Source organism: Hippopotamus amphibius, chromosome 6, assembly GCF_030028045.1.
Source record: "Hippopotamus amphibius kiboko isolate mHipAmp2 chromosome 6, mHipAmp2.hap2, whole genome shotgun sequence".
In the NCBI taxonomy this organism is placed as follows: Eukaryota; Metazoa; Chordata; class Mammalia; order Artiodactyla; family Hippopotamidae; genus Hippopotamus; species Hippopotamus amphibius.
Genome location: NC_080191.1, coordinates 106,868,082 through 106,895,227, shown reverse-complemented (window position 1 = coordinate 106,895,227; position 27,146 = coordinate 106,868,082). Strand labels below are relative to the sequence as shown.

Genomic DNA, 27,146 nt, shown 5'->3' with positions numbered 1-27,146 from the left:
TTTATAGAGATTTTTGACTACAGATATACGGGATGGGGTGGGCGGGAGAGTTAGCCTCCATCCCAGATGTTTACTTTCCTGTAGGAGGACATCCATCCGCCCCTGGCTTCCTTCTGCCCCTCATGCCTTCCTCCCCTGGGAGGAACCTACCTCATGGATGAGTTAGGGTAAGGAACCAACCTAGGTTGTTCTGCTTCTTCCTCATCTGTGCCTCTTCATAGTTTGCCTGCCTTCAGAGAGCATCACTGTCCTTAGCCGTGCAATAAGCTTAAGGGTAAAGGCTCTGCCTTGGGGTTGGGGGGAGAGGGGAAGCATCCACAGTGGTGCAGAGCTGCTGGCACGTCAACCACATCCTGAGGTTTGGTATCAGAAAGCTCATTTTCCATAGATACACAAGTCACAATTTCCAATATGCTTTTTATTATTAATAAAGATATTTTGGCCATCATGTGCCTTATTCTTTTGACTGCTTAGCTGGTTCAGAATTTAGAAAGGAAGAGGAGTTCTCTTTGGTGGGTACTCATACCCCAACAGGATATAGTTTTCTTTCAGCACTTTGAGTAACATTAGCAGCTCATATGGAAGATGTCTAAAAAATCAGCTGTATTTTTTCCTGTCTCTCTCCTCATTCATCTAGCTCACAGACATGAAGTAGAAAAACTGGGGCGGGGGGGTGGGGGACTTTCTGAAACCAACGACACTTTTTTTAAATTTATTTATTGGCTGCACTGGGTCTTTGCTGTCGCATGCGGGCTTTCTCTAGTTGTTGCGGTGCACAGGCTTCTTATCACTGTGGCTTCTCTTGTTGCAGAGCACAGGCTCTAGGTGCGTGGGCTTCAGTAGTTGCAGTACGCAGGCTCAGTAGTTGTGGCTCTCAGGCTCTAGAGCACAGGCTCAGTAGTGGAGGCACAGGGGCTTAGTTGCTCCGCAGCATGTGGGATCTTCCTGGACCAGGTATCGAACCCATAACCCCTGTATTGGCAGGCAGACTCTTTTTTTTTTTTTAAGAACTTTTATTGAGATACAGTTTACATACAATAAACTGCATATAGAGTGTACAATTTGGTATCCCAATCTCCCAATTCATTCCCCCCCAACCCTCCCTGCTTTCCCCACTTGGTGTCCATATGTTTGTTCTCTACATCTGGGTCTCTATTTCTGCCTTGCAAAATAGTTGATTTGTACCATTTTTCTATATTCCACATATATGTGTTAATATACGATATTTGTTTTTCTGTTCTGACTCACTTTACCTCTGTATGACAGTCTCTAGGTCCATCCATGTCTCTACAAATGTCCCAGTTTCATTGCTCTTTACATCTGAGTAATATTCCATTGTATATATGTACCACATCTTTTTCACCCATTCATCTGTTGATGGACATTTAGGTTGCTTCCATGCCCTGGCTATTGTAAATAGTGCTGCAGTGAACGTTGGAGTGCATGTGTCTTTTTGAATTATGGTGTTCTCTGGGTATATGCCCAGCAGTGTGATTGCTGGGTCATATGTAGTTCTACTTTTAGTTTTGCAAGGAACCTCCATACTGTTTTCCATAGTGGCTGTATCAATTTACATTCCCACCAACAGTGCAAGAGTGTTCCCTTTCCTCCACACCCTCTCCAGCATTTACTGTTTGTAGATTTTCTGATGATGCCCATTCTAACCGGTGTGAGGTGATACTTCATTGTAGTTTTGATTTGGCAGGCAGATTCTTAACCACTGTGCCACCAGGAAAGTCCCAGTAACACTCTTCTTTAACTAGATTTTTTTTTCTTTGTTTAATGAGTGACAACAGGCAAGATGCAGTGGATACCTCAAGAGACACAGTAAGCGTCTCTCCTCTTGGAAAGTTTTCACTGATGGGCTGTGAATTTTTATGAAACTTCCCACAAATGCAATAATTCTGAACACCTTCCTCAAAATGCTTATGAAGACCTAAGAACCAAGGATGTAGTCAGTTATCAACCAGATTGCACATTTGCCCTGTTAAACTCAATCTGCCGGAAGAAGAAAACACACCACCAGATTGAGAGCTTTTTAAAATATAATTTAAAACTATTTTGTACCAGTACAATATATTAATTTTACAAATGTAAAATTTTATCCGCTGTTAAAGCATTTGCAAAAACCACACATCCTACTTCAGCTTTATTGCACAATATCTATAAGAAAATATTAATTTTTAAATTAGAAAACATAAAAATGCTTTCAATATAGAAGAGACAATCTGATTTTAAAGACAATACTCTATAAGAATGTCTACCCAGAAAATAACAAACTTTCACAGGATACCAAGCTGGCCAGGTGCTTCAGCAGATCCAGTACAAAGCACTGTGTAAAACCAGTCCAACATACTTAACCCAAACTGTATCATCCTTCTTCATTGGAAATTTAGATGCCACTCAAAGGTGGTTTCTTATACTTTAAAAAGTTGAGGCATTTCTCAGTTGTGAGCATTCTGAATGTATCCTACATATGAAAAACAATCCTTCCAACTTCACAGCCACCTGCGGGGTTTTTTCTTTTGTGCAGATTATCTCTGGCAACTGTGTTTAATGTCTATCAAATGATCATTTCAATTATTTTATGCTGATAGAAAACATCAAGTTAAATACACTTTTAAAACCTAGTCCTTTACAAAAATCAGTTTATAAATTTGTATCATAAAAATTAGTGTCGAGACCATCAAGATGGCCTTCGTTTGTTTTGTATGAGTTGGTTCTCCCAGAGTTGGGATGGCAGGTGTCCCACATTTCAATGTAGTGTTAATCAGGAGATAAATCCAAGCACTGAGCTGGAATCCCAAGACAGGTTAATAAGGCTGTATGATGGATTTTAGTGGGATATCATTACCCTGGGTATATATACCAACGTAGGCATTAAAATACTGACAGCAAATCTTGGTGGTAATTTAATTCATCTCCAACAATGAATATAACCTGGAGATGCAAAAGGAAAAATGTTCATAAATACATTATCAGTGGGGTTGTGTGTACTGTAGAAAAAGGGAAATAAATCCTTATCTATGGAACAAGGATTCACTAAATTTGATACATATTTTGATGATACATCTTTTTTTATTGACGTATGTTGAGTCAATCGCAAGTGTTTTCAAATGGATGCCTTTGTGGTCCAGGAAATTGCCTTCTGGAACTTATGGCCTGCATAAGTGAAGTCAGATATAGTATTACACACTTGTGTAGAGAAAATAATTATTAAAATAGTGGTTATGCACTCACAAGTTTGTTGTAGGTAGACAGAATTATCAAAAACCCAGATGCTTATAAAAAAAGTTTGCATTATTTAGAATTTCTTCCTTAGGAATCAAAGCAGTTGCTTTTCTGGAACTGCATTTTTCAGAACTGCTCAAAGCACCTCATCTAGATGAGTGTTTTTTAAAAATATATATAAAAAGTCTACCATGAGACTTCACACATCACATATTTCACCTTTTACAGGCTTTTTATCATGTATCCCTTCCTTTAAAGTCCTTCAGAATAAAATAAAAATAAACTCTCACATTCCATTAGAAAAAAATGGAAACATTCACGGTCTGAAAATTTTCTGCATTCCCCCAAATCCTGGTACTATGTGCAATTTCCCCATATACAAGTTTTGAGGAAACCCCTGATCATCTATTATTGAATATTCAGCTAATGGACATGCCATAGAGAATTGACATTAATAGTAGTAAATAGATTAAAATCTATTCCATAAAATAAAAATGTTCTATGACTTCAATTTAAATACATATCTGAAAAGCTAAGAGGAGGTTTTCTGTTTGTTTTTTAAAAGTGCTAATTATTACAAGTATCTTCAATACATTATGTCCAATTCTTTGTAAAACTAAACCATGCTTATAGGCACACTGCTTGATGAGTTTCTAAGAAGCAGAGGGGAAAAAAATATCACTTGTCAATTAATCCAGCTTCCTTAATTTTACTGAAGAAGAATTTCTCCAGGATATTGGCACATTTGTAGTATTCACTCTCAGGGGGGTTGTACTCTTTGCAATTGGTAAAGACTCGCTGTAAGTCTGCCATGAATAATTTCTTAGACACGTAGTACCTATTCTTGAGGCGTTCGCTCATGGTTTTCAGATCTGCACAGGAAAAGAAAATATTAGCAATCTTTGACTCCTCTTAAATACCAGCTGACAAAGGTGAGATCAGTTTGATCACATTTTCACCATCCCAAATGCCCTTCTTTAAGAGAAATTCATACGATCAAGGAAAACAGTTTTGAATCTTATGTTCTTTCTTCTGTGATGGTACCCTATGCAAAATCACAGTGTTTTAACATTGAAGGGACCGTTATTAGTCCTCTGGCCCAATGCCCTATTCAGCACGAGGAAGCTAAGTAGATTAGCAGCAGTAAGATAAACCAAGTACTGTTAGCTATTCATTCAAAATTATACAGAAGAGGCTCTGTCTATACGTGGAGCACAGCAGGTGGACCATTTGTATCGAATCACTTCATTACTTAAAACAATCAGGATGAGTTTGTTTCTCTAAATTCACAGTCGTTTTTGTGTTGTAGAGACAGAACTAAAGCAGAGAAATAGATCATAAATACAGCTGCAAATACACCAGTGACCCTGCATGTAAAATGGTTCCAGTGAATTTAGTTTCATGCTCCATCAATGAAATAAGAATGACAAACTTTACTTAATAATCTATTTTCTAAAGCAAGTAGGCCTTGCAAGACAATTTTAAGAAGAATATTTCCCCATTATATCTACTTGCTTTAGATTATATTACTTTACAAATGAAAATAGTGCTAAACTTACAAGAATGGGGCTTCTTCAATCCTCACTTTCAGGACCAATTTAAAGAATTCCATGCAGATTAGAAGATGTTAACATTTATCTACTTGTCCTTAAGTCTAGCTCTATCGTTAAAAATTATATCAACTATTAAATTGGACTAGCAGATACACACTACTATATATAAAACAAATAAACAACAAGGTCCTACTGTATAGCACAGGGAACTATATTCAATATCCTGTAATAAACCATAATGGAAAAGAATGTGAAAAAAATTATATAAACTATGCACGAAAAAAATAAATCAAAATCACTAAAGAAATATTTCTAACTACCAAAAACCCAAATTCCCACTATATTATCAAATTTTCCAGAGGGAAAGAAATTTACAACCAAATACACTGGGATCATCATTTAATAAGATAAAAAAGCTTATGTGTAACATCACAAAATAGTGAGAAATTCACTGGCATCAAAATCCTACACCTACCACAAAACTCCAAAGGAAAAATGGGAAATATATGCTTTTGCCTGTTTCCTTTGACTAAAGCCTCTCTTTTTTTTTTTTTGCTAGAGCCTATCTTGGTTAGAAGTATGCCATCACATCTGAGTTCATCTCTCCATTTTCTTTCTTCTCTAACTGAAACAGTTAGGAGAGAGAAAAAGTGAAAAGTGGTAAGCTACACAGAGGCTCAGCAAATACCCCAGTAAACGTCTCACCAGAGTGGGATTGAACTGATGAAGAGGTGCTCTCATTTAATAAAGAAAGAGCAGTGAAGCTGGCCTCTCTGCCCACCACTTTAAGATATGCTGCCTGATACTGTATTTACAATGTTTAGAAGGAAGAGACATGTAACCAAAAAAAAAAAAAAAAAAAAAAAACCCCAAAACAAAAAACAAAGTATAGGGGGAAAAAGAATGAAACTTGACACAAAGAAGTTTTTTTTCCAACCATTTTTTGGAAGGCAGGGGGAAATGAGAGATGGGGAGAGCCTCAAATACAGCAGAGACGAATCATGAAAGTGCTTGGAGCTTTCTGAATAATTACAACCAATCCTGCATGTTTCCTTTCTCTATTTCCTTTCTATTCTAAAGTTATAGATAACGTCTTCCTTCCCCTGGCCTTCTTAGAAGCCTTCGGTTGACCAAGTGGCCTGGGTTACAAAATAAGGTGATGAACAGCAGTGATAACAAGTGTGGAGACACCACTGAGTTATCCTATGTTCATCCCCTCCCGCTGCCAAAAGTTGGGAATTCTGGGTAAACAGGAAAGCCCTGCCTAGCCATCTGCGTGTGGGAAGCTTGGGCCAGACGCTGTACTGAATACCATTCCCTAAATGAAACAGGTTGGATCTCATCCACGTGGGCGAAAAGAGTTTTTTTAGGGCATGCGGGGAAGAGAAAAACATTTTTTTGAAAAAGCCAAGAAGGCAATGGCAGAAAAAGCGAAATTACTGGTTTGTCAGTCTTGTCCTCAGAGACATGACCATCTTATGGGCAAGGGCATCCCAGGGTAAAAAGCACTGCTCCACCAAAGGGCACCATTTACTGTGTTCATTAACTCTGCTCGCACACACCTCATCCCACCACTGCCCTTGCTCAGTGGGGCAATTTTCCCCTCAGGAGCATTCAGCTGTGCACACAAGTGGCGTCCAGCTGGCAAGGTTCCCACCCTTCTCTGGCTGGACCAAGCAAAACACTTCCAGAGAGCACGCTGTGAGTCGGCTACCACAGACAGGACCCACTGGACCTGCCACCGCAGGGCTTCAGAATGCACGTGGACAGGGCTGGAAACCATTCTCCCCAGGCTCACGCAACCTCCTGCGAGCATTTCACAAAAGGACTTGAGGCAGCCCAGGTGATGAGGGTGAGTGTGGAAATGGACTTAAAGGGTTTTAGCATATTTTTCACATCATGGGAAATACTGATTCCCAAGTCACCCTTCCATTCAGAATTCTACACTCCTTCAACCCTCACTCTGATTTTCATGTCCTGAAATACACAGAAGCAAGGCAGGGAGAAAAGAGAAAGAAAAGCGCATGGATGTGTGTCCGCTTGAAGGACCAGAGACTACTGAAATCATTACCAATACTACGTAAACGTTTGTGTGATAATGCCACAGAAAACATCTACAAATAACTCTGTTATAGGGGAGCTAATGGATCCCTTTCACTCTTCCTTTCACATCTTAATATCGTCTTAGCACCAGGAAGAGATTGCAGGTGGAAAACGGACAGAAGATGCAGGCTCTCTCCGAAAAATGGTCACACAACTGATTGAAAAAGAAAAAAATCCAGCTACTGGTCTGTCATCTGCACAGTGCCAAATTACTTTAATTTGGGCGTTCGCAATTGATGCAATTAATCATTCATTTTGGCCTAGTGTAGACACAGCAGCAAATTCCACAATTCTACATTTCTAAAGGCATTCTGTTTGTTTGTTTTTGGATGTGGGACAAAGCTTAAAATAGGAGTATAATTAGTGACACTCGATCTCCTTCAAGAGCATGGAAAATCAAGAGCTGCATTAGTGGTTATTTCTCTGTCTAAAAAGTACAGCAGTCAAGCGGCTTAATCTAACTTCATCTGTATACCTTCAAAAATTCTCAGATTCTCAAAGCATATCAAGAGGACAAGCTGACGTTTTTCCATTTGCAACCAAGCAGAATATAAGCGAGGTTATGTCCAAAGAGCTGACTTTCGTCTCTAGTGCTGTCTGCAGCTCGTGTTGCTGGTGTAGGCACTACAGGACAGCAGCAGGATGTCTAAGGAACGCGGCCACCCCCCTTTCTCTCTATCCTCCTGCTCTGACACCACTGGCCCTCCACAAGCCCGTCACACGCATCCTACCCTACAGCAGAAGAGTACACATCAACCTCAGCAACCCTTTGTCCCCCACACCGCCATCCAGAGAGTTTTAAATCTATACTTAGAAAATGTTAATGGCATTACCCATGGGGAACCTTATAACTTCATAATATCCCGGAGCTTCTGTTCTCTTCACGGGTTCCATGAAGGGCCAAGCGCTTTGATGGCTCTTGGGTAAAGAAGAAAGTAAGGTATCTAATATGGAAATTCCATGTGGGAAATCATTTCAAAACATTTGCATGGGGTGAAGGAAAAGAAAACACCCACCTTCACCTGCTGGAGGATGCTCTTGAGCGTGCTGTATAGCTGGTCAGGGTCTTTGGGCTCTTTACTTGAAAAGAGTAAACAAAAAGGAACAATGATTAGTTTTCTACCCTCTTGCCAGGTGATTCCAACTCATTTTTACATAAATCTAAAATTAGAACCATTCCAGAACTTTTTTATGGAAATTGAAAGCTAACGAGTGTTGTGATGGTGACTGCAATCAGTTTGCCTGTTTTCTCTAAGTTTCTGGGAGGGGGAAGAAAACACTTCCATTAATATCCTCTGGCCCATCACTTACCTTTTCTCTTTTCCACTTGGTTTCCAGCCTGTCTCTCCTATATATCAACGAAATTAAACACTGAATGAGAATTGCTTTGTGTCAAGAGAATAACATACTTAATATTTTTCAAAAATACATTAAATTATAGCTACGACTCAATAAAAGTCTATATCTGAAAAGAGACTGAAATTAACTACAGTTAGTTCTTTAGTTCCTCACACACCTAACAAAACAAAACATTTCCAAGACTGACACTGCTCTATCTGTTAGTACTTTTTAAAGCAAGAACTCCAACCTTTCAGAGGAAAGCGCAAAAAACAAATATGTCTGGTACTGTGGGCATGTATATTTTTAAAACTCTAAGTCACATTTTTCGCTAATCACCATGTGAAAGAGTTAAGCTGTTATTTTAGGCTGGAACAAACTCAGTCCTGGTCTCTATTTTATTTGGCACAGACCTTGCCTATAATGCAAGATGGTTTAGTGTAGCAGAAAGGAGACAAAGGAGACACAGCCTGGAGTCCAATAGACCTGGATTGATTTCCTGTTCTCTCCTTAAAAGCTAACGTACCCTAGATAAGTTAGTCAACCTCTGCCTCTGTTCATCAACCTATAAAACAGAACTCCAAAACTGAGCTGATGTGATTCCTTTTGAGATTAGTTAATATATGTAAAAAACAAACAAACAAACAAAAACAGACGAATGCCTGGCACATGGAGGCATTCAGTGATAGGGCAGCTATCATGTCACTAATAAGGATAATACACGGAAGTAAAATTTCTAGGTCCGGCAAGGAAAGTAAGATCTATTACAGGTATACTTGTAATAAAGAAATACATCTCGCCCATATAATGTCTATTTTTTCTGGAGAATTCTAGTTTGTTTGCTTTGGTTTTGTTTATTAGATCTTCAATATACTAGACGATCCTAGATTTGAACCGAATGCAAGTGCCAGTATTCGTAGCGTCTGAACTACAAAACAGCTATTTTATGTGTTTTAACCCGATACAACTCACCTCTAATATGCTCACAGAGAAGAACCCTTGGGAAAACTACTCTAAAATAGGGAACTTGAAACAAATTATATGCTCTGCAATCATCTTGTTTAGAGGTTTGGGGAAACTAACTCAGCCAAGCACAGTTCCAGGCAGGTTGCACCCAGGAGGGCAGTGAGAGGGTGCAAACAGCAAGATGTCTGGAGGAGACAAGGACGGGGCTGCTACTATTCCTGGCAGCCACCAGCCACGTGCCGTTTAAGCTTAAAGGGCTCAGCCATCCTGAGACTCAACCTCCCCATCTGTATGAGCAGAAGTCCCTGCCTTCAAGGTCACACATGGGGGAGTGTGACAAATCCCAGGCTGTCATAAATGATGGACATTAAGAGCTACAGCAAGAGGTCGACTAGTTCTCTTTGATTTGTTTGCATTGGGAAACAGAGAAAAGATGTAAAAGGAAAGCGTCTGCTCCCTTCTTAAAGACTACAATAACAAATGGAGACAGGCAGAGTAAAAAGCCTTCCAAACCACTGCACTCTGGTGTAACTGTTTCCAACACGCTCCTGGCATTACCAAAAGGTTTTGCTTTTAGAAGACGGTCTATACATACGAATTCCAGGAATGCTTTCTATTGGGATCTGCCGGACTCCATCTTTAAAACAGGAAAGTCCAGGGTAGACTTTCCGAATCTGGGCTTGTTTTCTTTCTATCAGCTTTTTAATGATCTGTAAAGCATAAGAAGAAAATATGTTTAGTGACGGAAGTCTGAGGTTACAGTTTAAATCGGTCAACCGAAGGAGTCGTTTTCCCTACAAAATTCAGTCTTTAGGAAACAAAAGGGTGAATACCATTAGACGGTACGACATGAAAGCATTCCATTACACCATGCACACTGAGTGTCATTCACACAGTAGGCTTTGAATACTTGTCCCCTGCCATCAAAAAAAAGCCAATATTGAGAGAACACACTGCCCCACGGGCCCACTGTCCTCTTTAGCATAAGTGGCAATTATGTTGCCCTCTCCCCTGGGAGCCTTGGCCACAGCTACAGGAAACAGCCCTGCAGCCCAAGCAACGTCAGGATCTCCTCACATCCCATGACCAGAAACCGTTCCCTTCCACTCGAGGGGAAGACAAACTCACAAGTCCCCAAAGCCGGGGAGGATGGCCTTTTCAAGGTTTGAGGCCCAACCTATGCTGTTTGTATCCAAAAAAGCAGCTCTAAAGAGTGAAGGCAACATAACCAGCACAGGGGCCACCGGAACCAATTAGGGAGTTTTGAGAGGTGTTTGTTTGTTTTATAAAATAATTCCTAATGTCCTGAGGTAGCTATTTCCAGACCAGTCTTCCCTTTAAAAAAGAGAGCAAAAAAAAAAAAAAAATAAACCCTCAAAAATCACCATCTTGAGATTAACCATACCATAACTGAATTTTGGAAAACACAAAACAGTAGCAGTCATTAATCAAATTCACAAAGGAAAACAAAAAATTCTAGTTTCTAAGTGCTTGATCTCAAACATAAGGCTGGTAAATGCTATAGCATGAATGCATACTCTTAACAAATATAGGACTTCATAAAATGAATGGGACTGGCAAAATATATTCCTGGTAAATCTACTCAAGGCTGTCCAATAGAAATATCATGTAAACCACGCATGTAATTTAAAATTTTCCAGTAGCTACTTTACAAAAAAAAAAGTAAAAAGAAACAGGTGAAATTGATTTTAACAATATATGTTTATTTAATCCAATAGATCTAAAATATTATCACTGCAGAATATAAGCATGAGAAAAAATTATGAGATACTTTGCATGCTTTTATTCACACTAGGTCTTCAAAATTGGAGCGTATTTTACACTTACAGCACATTTCAGTTTCAACTGGCCATCAGTAAGCACCCAATAGCCATGGCTACCCCTTGGACAAAGCAGATCGAAATGGATGCCCTGCATTTATTTGTAAGTCCAAGTCTTTCTAAAAAAAAGAATCCCTGGAAACAATCTAAATGTCCATCAACAGATGAACAGATAAAGATGTGCTACATGTAAACAAGAGAATATTAGCCCTAAAAAGGAATGAAATCATGCCATCTGCAGCAACATGGATGGACCTAGAGATGATCATACTAACTGAAGTAAGTCAGAGAAAGACAAATATCATGACATCACTTATATGTGGAACCTAAAAAAGTTGATACAAATCAACTTATTTACAAAGCAGAAATAGACTCCCAGACATAGAAAACAAACTTATGATTATCAAAGGAGAAGGACGGGAAGGAGAAACTGGGAGTATGGGATTAACAGATGTATAGTGCTATATGTAAAATAGATAATCAACAAAGACCTACTGTATAGCACAGGGAACTCTACTCAATGTTCTGTAATAATCTATAATGGAAAAGAATCTAAAAAAGAATAGATATGTATGTATGTATAACGCAATCACTTTGCTATACACCTGAAACTAACACCAACATTGTAAATCAACCATATTTCAATTAAAAAAATTTTTTTAAAGAATCCCACTGGCAATTTCTTAAATGAAGGCCTTTAGAAAATATAACTTTAAAGGTTTTTTTCTCTTCACCAAGGATGCTCTCAAATGTGATAACCTAGCAGGTGGCTGCACCGTGCGGTGAGTGGTAATGCCGGTGGGGAGCTTCCCAACCTCTCTGCATCCCCAAGGATCACTTTGGAGAAAGGAGACATTTCACATCCATTCCAGTGTCTTATCTTCACCTCCCTAGAACATGTCTTCACTTCATCACTCTTTCGTCATCTTTCTCTCCTCAAATCCATCTCTCATTCCACTGCTGTCAGTTTCAGTCTTCCCCAACAGAAAACTGGAGGGGAGATTCCCCCATCTTTAGTATTTCAACAAGTCTTTGCATGTCTTCCTATAAAGGTCCCATTGCTTCTCCAAGCCCAGTCTCACGCAGCCTCAGATATGAACTGTGATTTAAGAATTACCACCACCTCCCAGCCCCCACACACCCACACTCAGTCCTGCCTGCTCATGGCCCATTCACACCTTCTCAAATAGTGACTTTCACCACACACATCTATGGTCCCAGGTGTTCACATACCCGTGAATCCGCTTATGTTGGACTCTGAATCTCTGCTCACGCTGATTCCCTGGATTCCAGGCCATCCGGTTCTAGATACGTGTCCCATGACACCATCTCTGATGATGCAAGAGGACGCTAAGCCCTCTGCATCCCGCCCTCCCTTGGAGGGAGGGACTCCCTTGGAGTCCACGCTCACCCACAGCACTCAGCTCCCACCCATCGCTCCACCTGTGCAACTGTACTGGTTCCTCTCTCCACCTCCACTAACCGCAACCATGACTGACTCTGCTCTGGTACGCTTCAAGGGTGGGAAAGACCCTCCACCTTGCCACACTTTGTTCCTTCCCACCACTTGTCCCTACCTTCCTCAAGGGGGTTTCCGAAGTTGGAATAAATGACACTTGTAAAAATTATTTGAATTCTGTGGAAGAAGATATTATGTGAATCCAAATATCTTACTATGGTGACTTCCAATCTTTTATTGTTTTAATAAACTTATTTATTATTTATTTATTTATTGGCTGCATTGGGTCTTCGTTGCTGCACGCGGGCTTTCTCTAGTTGCGGTGAACGGGGGCTACTCTTCATTGAGGTGCACAGGCTTCTCAGTGCGGTGGCTTCTCTTGTTGCAGAGCAGGAGCTCTAGCTGCACTGGCTTCAGTAGTTGTGTTTCGCAGGCTTAGTTGCTCCGAGGCATGTAGGATCTTCCTGGATCAGGGATCGAACACGTCCCCTGAATTGGCAGGCAGATTTTTTTTTTTGGGGGGGGGTACACCAAGTTCAATCATCTGTTTTTATACACATATCCCCGTATTCCCTCCCTTCCTCGACTCCCCCCCACCCTCCCTCGAGTCTCCCCCATCCTCCCCATCTCAGTCCTCTAAGGCATCTTCCATCCTCGAGTTGAACTCCCTTTGTTATACAACTACTTCCCACTGGCTATCTATTTTACAGTTGGTAGTATATATATGTCTGTGCTACTCTCTCGCTTCGTCTCATCTTCCCCTTCATCCCCGGCCCCCTCCCAAACCTCGAGTTCTCCAGTCCATTCTCTGGCAGGCGGATTCTTAACCACTGAGCCACCAGGTAAGTCCCCAATCTCTTTTAAAAGAACTAGGTGAACAGCTGCAAGCTGACATCATGCATTTAGTGGTGCACATTAGAGAAGGCTGGAGGCCAGAGGGAGGTGGGTGGGGGAGGGACCCAAGGGGAGAGACGGGAAGGAGAGGGAGTGGGGGCACTGTCTTCTAAAAGCTGAGGCTTTGCTGCCATCTAAAATAGCTCTGCACAGAGGGCTTTCCCCTGCACACAGGAAGAGCCCAACCCACCGATCTGGACTCTTGAATTTGTAGACCCCGCGGGGGGATCCCACTCTGGGCTTCCACTGTAGGGATGAGCTGGAGAAGGATGGGGAGCACAGTGACAGGTGACAGCGCAGGGATGGCTACCCTGGACCGGCAGCCTCTGACGCTGCATCATGCTGCGAATTTCGAATTCGACCTGCTCATTAAGCCCCTCAGAGAACAGCAGCGGGAGAGGAGCCTGCTGTGCTTTTATTAACTCTCTAAGCACCCTATGTGGAATTCTGTCTTAGGCTGACATCTCGGACCAAGAAACAACAGAGGTTGTTTTTATTTTCTAATTTAATAAAAGCCTCTTGCTCACTTCCATGGGAAACAGAGAACAAGTCTGAGCTACTTTCAGTAAAAGGAAAATACTTACTGAGCACCTACTATACACCAGACACTGAGAAGGGCGCTTCATATCTGTTACATCAGTGACATCTGACAAGTAACTCACAACTGTGATCAAGGGACATGAGCAGAAACCAGAAAACAAAGACAGGTTTCACAGATGTAGAGAACAAACATACGGACACCAAGTGGGGAAAGCAGGGGGGTTTGGGGTGGGATGAATTGGGAGATTGGGATTGCCATATATACACTACTAATAAGGAAAAAATTATCAAATTGTACATTTTAAATAAATGCAGTTTATTGTATGTCAATTATATCTCAATAAAAGTTCTTAAAAAAAAAGAAAAGACAGGTTTAAGGCAGATGTCCCTTTTGTTCCTCACTAGAGAAAAGTACACGCGAATGAATAATGCAAGTATAACATGGGATTGATGTGGGGTGACCCAGGTGCATATTTCCAGTTTTTGAACTCCAAGAACTAGAGGGACCAAGGGAGTGACCCTGGGCTTAACACAAAGTTCAGTCATTTAATAAATGGCCTCTTTGCACTCTCCTAATTATGCTCTTTTTATGTTTCTTTTTCTTGCCTTAGAGAAATGTGAAAATTGCTATGCAGTCAAACCTATCAACCTTTCCCTTTATTGCTTCTCTTTTGGTTGATATGCATAAAAGACTTCACCCTGGTATCAGATAACACATCACTTGGGACTTCCCTGGCAGTCCAGTGGTCAAGATTCCGAGCTTCCATTGCAGGGGGTGTGCAGGATTGATTCCCTGGTCGGGGAATGAAGATCCTGCATGCCACAGAGCACAGCCAAAAAAAAAAAGTCCTCTCCATATGACAAATCACTTCATATCTGGAAGTATAAGCCTTCCAAACTTGCAGTGCAAAAGGAGAGGTGAATACACATTGAGCTAAATATGGAAGATGAGGAATAACTGAAGTTCAAATGAGTGGATCAAACTAGTGCTTGAGAAGTTCGAAGAGGAATGGAAAACAGGTGGAAGTGGTCCCGACTGTGTGTGTATATGTGTGTGTGTGTACACGTTGGGAGAAGAAGTGGGTAAAGGATGAAGACACCAAGCAAGAGGGTTACAGCCTTTGAAGAGCAGTTCAGAAAGGGAAATAATGATGATAAAGATGTGAGTTTGGGAAGGATGCTTGGGGCCAGCATGGAAGAGGCCCTGAAGGTGAAATTAAGATTTACTATTATGGGGACTTCCTTGGTGGTCCAGTGGTAAAGAATCCACCTTCCAACGCAGGGGACGCGGGTTCGATCCCTGGTCAGGGAACTAAGATCTCACATGCCTCGGGGCAACTAAGCCTGCATGCCACAACTACTGAGCTCGTGCACCTCAACTAGAGAGCCTTTGTGCCACAAACCCCAGAGCCCACGTGCCTTGGAGCCTGTGCCCCACAACTAGAGAGAGAAAACTCAAATGCCACCACTAGAAAGAAGCCCACGTGCCACAGCTAGAGAGCTTGCAAAGAAGAGCCTGAGCACGCCACAATGAAAGATCCCACATGCCTCAACTAAGACCCCACGCAGCCAAAAATAAATAAATAAAATTTTTTAAAACCCCCAAAAAAGATTTACTATCCTATTTTACAAGTTTTGTATTTTACACCAATTTAACAGGTATTGACCCCCTTAGAGGTGATGATTTAGAGAGGAGATAAAGGAAAACTTCAAAGAAGGAATCTAGATAAACCAGAGCAAACTGAGGTTATGGTATCCAGCGGATTCACACACACAGAACCCAGGGATGCACACGTCACCCCAGCGGAGACTGGCCTGTGCCCAAGGAACCCAAGTCAGTCATGTGCTTACCTCCTTCTGCTTTTTAATGATGACAGAAAATTCCGTATATGGGATCCGTGGGTTTAGCTCACATCCCATTAAAGTGGCTCCTTCATAATCCTTGATGTAGCCAACATATTTGGTTTTAGGGATTTTAATTTCTTTGGAGAAACCCTGCAAAGCCAATAACTTCATTTATACGAGCCTTGTGCATCAAACATCCTCTGTGAGTGCTAACTACGCACTATGTCTTGGTGCCCTGCACAGGTCCAAGCTCTCATCCCATTATCCTGGGGAGGATTAGCAAGAAACCCTTCCAAGAAGTTCACAAACATCAGAAATCAAACTGTGCAAATAGGAAGCAATTCAACATAAAACATAATCCTAGTAAAATACAAATAATATTAAAAAGTCTTTCATGAAAATGGCTATTAAGTAATAATAAGGTTTAATTTTGCATTAAACTGCACAATTTCTCCCAAAGTAGAGAGGAGGTTTCTAGGATGCTCCACAAATCAGTAACTAACAGTGATCTAAATTCTGAAAGCAAAATTTGTCCAAAAATACAGCAATGAGAACCTTGATGTTGAGGAAATGAAACACCTACTTGACAGGCAAAAAACTTCCAGACCATCACAAGTGTGGTTGTTTCAGTGATGGTAATACTTTGCAGTATATTTATTCATTTACATACTTTAAGCTGTGATAATATAGCTATACAGGGTATATAGTCACATATCTATTCAATATAACAATTTTCCATACAGTGCCTATTTCAAATTTTTGCAGAAAATTATTTAGACTTTAGTTTCCTGCCTATAAAAGTCACAAATGCATCCCATAGAATGAGAAAAAAATAAACAGGAGGTTAATTATCTGACATTGGAGGAGGGAAAGCTTTCGAGTCATATAAGGACTTATATTTTAAAACGAGGTTAATAGATTTTATATAATAAAATCTTAAAAATTCTGTACATTGAGGGAAAAAAGCCATAAGCAATGTATGAAACAAATGACAAACAGGGGAGAAAAATCATAAAATAAAAGGTTACTATCATATCTTTATGTATGAGTTCTCATAAGTCAATATAAAAATAAATATTTTAATAGAAGAGGCAAAATGCAATGAATTGGCAATTCAAAAAAAGAAGAAGAAACACAAAGGGTCAATGAACAAGGAAAAACAAGTCAAACCTTACAATAATCAAATAAATGCAAACATGCACAATTTGCTGCCTAGGAAGGGGGTAAAAAAATTTTTTTCAATTAGCTCCTTTCCTGAGCCCCCTTATAGACTGCTGACAAGAAGAGAAATTGTTATAGTATTTGGCAGTGCATAACAAAACCTTAAATACGTATGGAAGCATACACTCACACAGGGACACTTATTTATAAAAAATATCTAAATGGTCCCCAAATGTGGTATTGGTTTAATAAATTATTCTCCATTTATACAACAAAATTTCAGAGAACTATCAAAAACCATATTTGCAAAATCAGAAGATATTTAGTTAAAAAGCAAATATTAAGTTTTAAGCAAATTAATTTTTGTAATTATCTGAATACATTTTTAAGAAAACTATCAGCAAACTTTTACAACTACTTCCTTTCAAAGAAACTTCCCCCATATCTATAATTTAATCAAACAAACCAAAAAACCCTCCTATTCTCATCTTTAATCATCCATGCATCTGAATAATGAAAATACATTCTGATATTTTAATAATAAAATCACATACATGCAGTGTGCAAAGCAAAAAAAAAAGAAAAAAGAAAAATCAGACTATATTAAGTTAAAAAGGAAGTAATTAAATTACATACAGTATGAGCCAGTTTTTGTATTTATACACACACAAACACACAGAGAAAAAATATTAGAAGGGTATCTGTCAAAACATTAACGGTAAATTTCTTTGGGTGGCAGAATTACAAGCAACTTTTCTTTTTTAATTTGTGCTTTTGTTTCATTTTCTAAAATTTCTATAATAACTATACATTACTTTTGTCATCAGAAAAGTAAATGGAAAATGTTTAGGAATTTAGAATTATAAAGCACTAGTAAAAGATATGTAGCAAAGAATAATCCTCAGAGAGTCGAGATGGAAACTTCTGACAGAAGGAACTAAGTAAGATGCAGCCAAGCTCCCAGCCGCCTGTGTGCTGACGGACCAGGATTGTCTGAAACCTTTTGTAAATCTCAGAATTTCCTCTCTGCTGTCATAAATGAAGGTCTTCCAGGGACTGCATCTATTTCTCTCATTCATGAGGAACTCTAGTTCCTCAGTAACGGGAATTTCTCCTTAGCCTGGGGATACCACATTTTAGAATGTCAGGATGCAACACTACTCTTCACTTATAGATGACATTCATTCATTCACTCCATAAGCATTTATTTAGTACTTACGATGTGCTGGTGATACCGTCTAATCGTGACTGAAGCTTACTTCTGGCTGAAGGCTTGCAAAATAAAGGGATGTCCTTCTTATAAGCAGAAAACAGTGGGGGGTGGGGGGCAGGCACCTCTTTGCATGAAAGCCACCTGAGTGCATATTAAGAAAAAGAATGACAGAATGGGGTTGCACAGTGAAAAAACCCACCTGCTTCTTGAAATATCCAATTGCATATTCATCTGCATAGGTGAGGAAGTTGAGGATGTCATGTTTTATGTGATATTCCTTCAAATGGTTCATCAGGTGTGTCCCATAGCCCTACGGGGGGCAAGGCAGTATGCAGACAAATATATTAGGTTCTGGAGAAAAGGAAGTCCTACATTTTCACTGGGATATACTGGCAAATTTAGGAGTATATATTACCAGTATAACACTAACAACCTTCTTGCATTTCTCAACTTTGAAAATGAGCTCCAAAACCAAAAAATTCAAAATCCCTGAATCGAGATATAACCATCATTTGAAAATACAAATCTCTGGCTCTCTGAAAAGAACACACTGAGGCCACAAGCTGCTCACTCAGTCCTAGAGAGTACAAGCTGAATATTAATAAAGAGGTTTTTGGAGTAATTATTGATTATGAATTTCTGCTTATCTTTAAAGTATTTGATGACCTGAGATGAAAAGAGCAATGTAAATGAGAAGGGCTAATCTTTACTAGAATATTAACTCATCCAAGTGCTTCCTGCATACAACAAATCAGCAATCCTTCCAAAGAATTGTATCATCACATACACAGGATTTTCAACTTGGTCTTATCAGACCTTTCTAAGCAAGGTCTGAGAAGTCCCAAACCTCTGAGTGAGCTGGAAGACATTAGGAAGTAACTAAAAGCAGTGAACAATGTTGAATAAATTAATGATTGAAATATGAAAAAAAAGTAAGTACCAAGTTTTGCAGGGATGTATAGTGCTTAGAGGAAAAATCTACAAATTTAAAGGGACGGTTTTATTTATTTATTTTTTAATTTTTATTTTTGGCTGTGTTGAGTGTTGCTACATGTAGGCTTTCTCTAATTGCGGTGAGCAGGGGCTACTCTTCATTGCAGTGCACAGGCTTCTCAGTGTGGTGGTTTCTCTTGTTGCAGAACCTGGGCTCTAGGTGCATGGGCTTCAGTAGTTGTGGCACGCAGACTCAACAGCTGTGGCTCATGGGCTCTAGAGCGCAGGCTCAGTAGTTGTAGCACATGGGCTTAGTTGCTCTGTAGCATGTGTGACTGTCTCGGACCAGGGATCGAGCCCATGTCCCCTGCACTGGCAGGCAGATTCTTAACCACTGCACCACCAGGGAATTCCCAAGGGATGGTTTTAGAATCTTATAAAAAGAAGATGAAAGTAAGCCAAAGCATTCAGACACAAATATCTTCACATCAATATTTTAGAATTTGGTGACACATGTTTCTAAAGAACTCAAAATGCTCATAGGTATGACGTCATGGAACTATAGTTCCACAGGAGCTTTGGAAGTCATCTGGTCTTCTATCCCATGTGAAGCTAGAAGTCTCCTGCCATTCACCTTGGAAAGGTAAGCTGCTAGAACACCTCCAGTTTGGGGTGCTCGCTTGGTCTTCAGACCCATTAATTTTTAGCCATTGTTATGGTTGGGAAGTTCTTCCTAATGTTCCCCTGAGATCTGATCCCATGTTCCTTCTACCTATTGACCTTAGTTCTACTCCTAGAATAACAAAGACTCATCCCTGCTTTTTTTTTTTTGGCACACGGGCTTAGTTGCTCCGCGGCATGTGGGATCTGCCTGGAGCTGGGATCGAATCCATGACCTCTGCATTAGCAGGCAGATTCTCAACCACTGCGCCACCCAGGAAGCCCTCATCCCTGCTTTTAACGACTCCCAAAACCCTTGAAAATTACCCTCCCTCACCCATGCCCATTCCTACCTCCCAGGTCCTAAGCCAAGCTTCATCAGGGCTTCAGTCGTTCCTCGTATGGCATGATCAAAAGACCCTTTCTCAATCTAAGCACACTTTTCAGGGCTTTCTCCTGTATAATAATAACCTTCTAAAGCATGGATCCCAACAAACATAATAATATTCAGGGGACGGATATTATGTCCAGTACATAGGAGAAGAGTATCACCATCTCCCTATTCTGGAAAGTATTCTTCCATTGATATTACCCACGGACATGTTAGCTTTTCCCAAAGGTATCACAATACCGACACATTGTGAGTTTGAATAAAATTCAGATAAAAAGATGAATGAAATATCTCTCTGCTTGAGAAGACAGTAAAATGGGGAAGACAAACATATAAAACACATAATTACTGTATAGAACTGGCTGTTCAATATGGTAGCCACTAGCCATGCATAGCTTTTGATCAATGGAAGAGTGAGAAGTCCAAATCGAGATGTACGAGTGTAAACTACCCACAAGTAAAAAAACTCTCATTAAGTTTTCTACTTACTACATGTTGAAATGGCAGTATTTTGGACACATCAGGTTAAACAGAAAATATCAAGTTAATTTCACCTGTTTCTTTTCACTTTTTTTTCATACAGCTACTAGAGATTTTTAAATTACATATGTGGCTTGCATTTGAGCCTCATGATGTATTTTTACCGCATGGCATTGGTACAGAGTGACGTATTTGTACCTATAATAGAGAAAAAGGCTATAAGATAATTAAGATGGAGAAGGAAAAGAAGATATGTAAGCTAAGCCTTAAAGGAGTTTTGTCAAATGGTAAGAAGATGGACTGGAAATCTAAATGTATGGAAAAATAAACCCATACAAAAGTATTATAAAAAGATACAGAAGAGTGGGTTTATAACCTAGAGATACAAAAAGCCTTCTTAAAATATAAAATGCAAAAGCATAAAGGACTGATTATTAAGTAGACTACTTCAAAGTTTCAAACTTCTTTTACAGATTTCATAAGCAATTTAAGATACCATAAACAAAAGACACATGACAAAATGGGATGGTATAGGTATATAAGATATTATAAAAAATTAACATCAAGAATGCATAAATAATATCTTCTATAGGACCAACACACAAAGAAAAGATAAATCATCAAAGGAACAAGCAATAAATATAACCAAAAAATTTCAATAAAAGATGTTTGATCCCAATAGTAATCAGAGCACTCCATCATGAAATGCAGTATTTCACTCAGCACTTAGCAAATTTCTTTAAGGTTGACGATACCCCATGTCAGTAAGGGCATGGAAATGGTTCTCTCCATCACCACTGGTGAAAGTGTAAATTGGCAAACCCTCTAAGAAGTGCGACCTGGAAATAATTTTTTAAATCAAGACTCTGGCCATAGCCATTCGTACAGCAATACCACTTTTCAGCACCTAAAAATCATTTCCAAACAGAGCACTGTTAGTGATAGAAAATAACTAGAAACAAACATGAATGTCTTCCATCGGGAACAGTTACATAAATCATGGTCCATCTACATTATGCAAATCTATATAAAAAGAATAAAATAGCTCTACGTCAGCACAGTCTAATAGGGATTTCTGCAATGATGGAGATGTTGTTCATCTATGTTGTCCAGTATGGTAGCCATCAGTCACATGCAGCTGCTGAGGACTTGAGTGGCTGAGGAACTGCATTTTTAATTTTATTTTATTTTAATTGATCTAGATATAAATTTAAATAACCACATTTATGTACTAAAGTTGAAAGATCCCTAAGATATAACAGAAAGGTTTTTTTTCAATTATGCACACTATGGATTCTATTTATGTAAACAACAAGAGACCACACAGTCACCTCTTACATACAGGTACATGGCCATGTACATAACTCAATAGAAAAGCACCTACAAGGATGCACACCAGGCTGACAATGGCTGGACAGCAGGGGGATTGGGCGGGGGAGGGAATTTTGCTTTATCTGAAAATGTATTTGTGCATGACCTTTGTAATTAAATATTATTTTTCAAGAAAACTGGGGGGGTGGGGACTGGAGTAAAGGGAAGGATTGGCTACTGCATGTGCATTAGAATAGTAATATCTAGGAATCAGTAAGAAATGTGTCTTCTGATGAAACTCGCTTTAACCTAGAGTTAGGCGTTCACTGTATACACCATCTGGTAAGGAAAGAATAGAACTATACATTTCCTCCCCTTCACCCACAATTCAAGGATTTTACTCATGAAGAATAATATTGGTTCTTTTGTAAACAGCTTCTTAAAACCTGCATAAGATATTCTGTATCAATGGCCACTAATCTGTCACCTCTCCAAAGAAATTTTCCAGATTCTAATTGCTTGTTGTAAGGACTGTGTCTTTTAACTTGAATCCTCTCTGTGTATTTCCTTGGTTAAAGAGGCATTGACAGAGTTAAGCTATTATATGCAAATGTTTAGAATTTTTACCCCAGAACTATTTCCCTTCTTCGTATGCCTTTATTTTCAACTGTCACCAAAGGATTCCTTTCCGAATCCACCTAGTAACTTCAGTGTTTACTGAAATACTTCTTATGGTAAATAAGTATTAGTCATGCAACTTTAAAGTTGCATACAATGTCAAATCCAAATAGTTCTTAGATTAAGCTGTTCTAAAACCAGGCGAGGAACTTTAAGTAAATTCTTAAATGTTATATGTGTTTTGAGCAAGATATATTCACATACAAATCTTATTTAAAGCATTCCACAGGAATTTGTATATAAGCTTAAGTCTCCAAAATGAGGGGATGCAAATTTTAAAGTATCATTTAGCCAAGATTTTTAATATCTCAAATCAAAATTGTAAACCTTCCCTGATGAACCCGCCGTTTTTACAAATAAGTGCTACCGGCATTTCATCAGATGCAGCCACTCTACTCAGTTTTGAAAGATTAATCTTCATTTTCTAAAACTAGTGAAGTCATTTACAAAAAGTGGCTTTTCTTTTCGTTTTTCCTCCTCAGTTTGTGATGTTTGGCCACCTTCCTTCAAGTCTTTAGAAAATTACATGGTTTGGGGAAAAAAAATACACTGCCCTCTGGGAAGTAATAAGACCAAGCATCCAATTCATATTGAACACCTTTAGCTTCCCTCTGGTATCCTAAAAGTGTCCAAGGCAACCTTAACCAACCTTTCCAAACAAGGTGCTTGGTGTAGCTTTCTTTGCAAACAAAAATTATGCAATCTTCTTCTGAAATCCTAAACCAAGGACACATTTTCCAGTTCCTCTCCCTACGAAAAGCCAAACTTAATTTTTCTTTTCAGTAAGTTCCTAAATTCTGGACACTTGGAATTGTTTCTCACCTTTGGCTAGCGGGAGAATAAACCTGTGATAAGCACAGCAACAAGCACCATCTAAAGACACACCGTCCAAGTTCCCTGAAAACAAGCCAGAGATCAGTTTCAGGCCAATGCGGGCCCTCAACTTCCCCACTCAGCATGATGAATGTGACACTGATGAATTCTGTCTGCGCTTGGATGCTTAGTGTTGTGAGTCAAAGACAAAAGCCCCATTTGTGCTTTGTGAGAGGAGATCGCAGCAGCTGTAATTGGCACTGTGACTATTACACAGAGAAGAGCTGTTAATAGAGCCAAAAGCACCCAGGCACTGGCTGCAGCCCACAGGCAGAGCACCATTCCTTCCAGCCATCCATTTTTGGTTTCTGTAACTGGCATTGCTTCATTGTAGCTGAAGAAGGCAACAATGTCCTTAGACCCCCACTGTCCAAACCCAGTGAGCACTTGAAATGTGGCTAGTCCAAACTGACACAAGTGTGCGTACAGAATACACTTGATTTCTGAGACGTGGTACAAATCAAAGACTGTAAAATGTCTCCATAATTCTTGGATGGGACTTCCCTGGTGGCGCAGTGGTTAAGAATCCACCTGTCAACGCAGGGAACACAGGTTCGAGTCCTGGTCCAGGAAGATCCCACATGTCACGGAGCAACAAAGCCCGTGTGCCACAACTACTGAGCCTGTGCGCCTAGAGCCCGTGCTCCACAGCAAGAGAAGCCACCGCACTGAGAAGCCTGCACATCGCAACGAAGAGCAGGCCCTGCTCACTGCAACTAGAGAAAGCCCGGACGCAGCAGCAAAGACGCAACGCAGCGAGAATATAATTAATGAATGAATTAATTAAAAAAATAATAATTCTTGGATGTTGAGTACCTGTCACAATGACAATATTTTGGATATACTGAGTAAAATAAAGTATATGTTTTCAGAACTATTTTTGCCTATTTTCATTTTCTTTAATGTAGCTACTAGACAATATAAAATCACATATGTAGCTCACACTTGCACATCACATTATATATCATTGGACAACGTTGCCTTCGACCTTCCAATAATTTTTCTCAGCAGCCGTCAAATCCTGAGCTACTTATCTTTCCACCAATTGCCATATTTTTGCATGATTTTAGGGCTCCCAAAATACCAAATGAATAACAGTCTGAAGACACATTTCTGATTCCATTTTCATAAAAGCAGCAGAGTAGCACACAACATAATCTAGATCTTTCTGCCAATTGAGAGTCTGGTTTATACCAGTCAGACTGCAATGCCAACTGCGCTAGCAATACGACACTCCGGTTCCTGGGGAGGAAGGGACCTGTGCCAAGGACAACTGGGAAGGAAAATCAGCCACACAACCCACCCCCCCCCCACACACACACACACTCTATCCCTGCATGAATATTTCTGAAACTCGGTCATAAATTTGTTCCAATTTTTCATGAATTCCTTACAAAATTTCTTTAGTCCTTGTCCCCTTTAGGCACAAGGTCATAAGAAATCTTTTTGAGGTGTGAGTCATCTAAGCCATCTCGCTAATCCACATTGCACCATACCCCTTCTGGCGGTGCAGTGTCCCCAGGCGTGTGTGGACATGTCTGCATGTGGAAATTATCAACAACACTGAGACGTGTTTTCAAACATCACTTCACTTGCCATAAACTAAACCTGAGTTGCACCAGAGGCTGTGCAGTGTCCCCAGATCCTGCCCCAAGGTCCGACAAAGCCCGATACAGCCTGACTGTGGGTACACAGACACATGTGCCCTACACACACACACACACACACACACACACACACACACCCCTGCAGTGAGAGGCTACTCCTCAGAAAGTCCTGGACTCCACCTGGAACCTTCTCTGAACATGGAGACCCTGCCAAGCTCTGCGGCTTTCCTGAGAAGCACTGCATTCTTCTAAGACCTTGGGTTACCCTTACCTTGACTTGCTCATTCGAGGTTACGGCACAGAAAACAATCTCTGTGAATCCTTGGGACGGGAACATTCGGAAGCAGATACCACCAATAACACGACCATCTTTAATTAAAGCAAGGGTTTTATGTTTCCTGGAAGAATAAGATTATGTCAAAGTTTTACCTCTCTTGGTTATACAAAGATACTGTTTGGGGTGTTCCTCATGAACCAACCAGGAAAAAGTTGGGGGGCTGTTGCTTCTTGATTTTTCTAAGGAAACCTCCTCTATCTAGCCACCACCTGGCTAGACTACTCCTTAACACGGACTTCTCAGAGCAAGCCTGCCTGCCCGAGACGGCACCAGAGCTTCCATGAGGGCAAAGTGCCAGCCACCTAAGGAGGGTTCGAGGTTACAAATAAAGAACAGAGCACGTGGGGAGGTGCTGGCTGGTACTGGAACAGGGCCACCCCCGAGGCCCACAGACCCACGGGGGGAGCCCAGAGGGAAAGCACAAAGGCAGGGACAGACGTGGCATGTGCTCCGGAAGAGTTCAGTCTCACTCAAAAACATCACAGAAGCAACATGGAAAAGAAAACAAAATCCATAGGTACAATTTGCTAAAACCCGCGTTCCAGAATCCTGTCAGGCCTTCTGTCTAAAACATCACTCTGAGGAGTCGCATGCAGGGATCACGGCCCACACAGGCTGCTGGGCTCTATGTTAAAATGCATTCAAGTAGCGAAGTTTACCTTTTTTTTTTTTTTAATGCAATGGATTGTCAAAGTTAACCTGTCTAATATCCCAAAACTCTTCCCAGTGCTTATAGACCCAGGCAACAATGATACCTAGTTAAGAAACCAAAATCAAGACTATTTTGACTATGAAAAAAGTGGGACATCTTCTTAGTATTTATATATTCCTTCACTTTTACCATGAATGAAGTACAGGATGGCCACCAGCAACTTAAAATGTAAAGAAAGCCTCATTAACAAAAAATTGATGAACTGTTGAAAAATTAATCTTAACGCCTCTAGCCATGGCAACCATCGTGATGCCACCCTGCACCCACAGTGTGACAAGAGGGGGCAGGACTCGGTGGGTGACGATGGCCGAACTTTCACTATCTCAGTAGTTCCTCCTTCATTTACAAGGGGAAAAAAGGGGATGTCCCTGGCGGTCCAGTGGTTTAGACTCTGTGCTTCCACTGCAAGGCACATGAGTTCGATCCCTGGTCGGGGAACTAAGATCCCACATGCCATGTGGTGTGGCCAAAAAAGAAATTTAAAAAGAAAGAAAAAGAAAGAAAAAGAAAAGAAAAGAAAAGAAAAGAAAGAAAAGGAAGGAAGGAAGGAAGGAAGGAAGGAAGGAAGGAAGGAAGGAAGGAAGGAAGGAAGAAAAGAAAGAAAGAAAGAAAGAAAAGAAAGAAAGAAAGAAAGAAAGAAAGAAAGAAAGAAAGAAAGAAAGAAAGAAAGAAAGGAAAGAAAGAAAGAAAGAAAGAAAGAAAAAGGAAAGGGGGAAAAGGGAGAAGGAAGATGAAAGCACAACTTACGGGTCGAAGACTAGCCTTGTGATGTACTCCTTTGGCATCCGGGGCAGCTGGTGGGAGAACACGTTCTGCAGCCCCACCAGCCACATCAGAATCTTCTTATTGGGCTTCTGGTTCAGAGAATTGCCCACCACGTGAAATTCAATCACACCCCTGCGCTCCTCCAGCCTTGCCGCTTCGTCCCTGGCTGAGTGCGCTGACAGAAAATTGGTCTGGGATGCAGGAGACAGGAGAAAATTACAGAGAGGGCTTCTCTTAAGACAGGAGGGATAGGAC

General features: G+C 40.3%; 1 protein-coding gene across 4 annotated transcripts in view; it reads right to left on the bottom strand.

Annotated features, from left to right (window-relative positions):
• Positions 1–1,116: 1,116 nt before the first annotated feature.
• Positions 1,117–27,146, bottom strand: part of KAT2B (lysine acetyltransferase 2B) — a 102,845-nt gene continuing 76,815 nt past the window's right edge. For 2 of the 4 annotated variants that reach the window (XM_057738882.1, XM_057738883.1), the window contains 9 exons: positions 26,874–27,082; positions 25,349–25,475; positions 18,344–18,454; positions 15,777–15,920; positions 9,787–9,901; positions 8,199–8,235; positions 7,904–7,967; positions 7,721–7,805; positions 1,117–4,103 (listed from right to left, as the gene is read on the bottom strand). In XM_057738882.1, coding sequence (XP_057594865.1) covers positions 3,910–4,103; positions 7,721–7,805; positions 7,904–7,967; positions 8,199–8,235; positions 9,787–9,901; positions 15,777–15,920; positions 18,344–18,454; positions 25,349–25,475; positions 26,874–27,082 — 1,086 coding nt within the window. In that variant the 3' untranslated portion in view covers positions 1,117–3,909. Of the gene's footprint in view, positions 4,104–7,720; positions 7,806–7,903; positions 7,968–8,198; positions 8,236–9,786; positions 9,902–12,183; positions 12,981–15,776; positions 15,921–18,343; positions 18,455–25,348; positions 25,476–26,873; positions 27,083–27,146 lie in introns of those variants that run through there. The other 2 variants (XM_057738884.1, XM_057738885.1) reach the window with 2 other exon arrangements.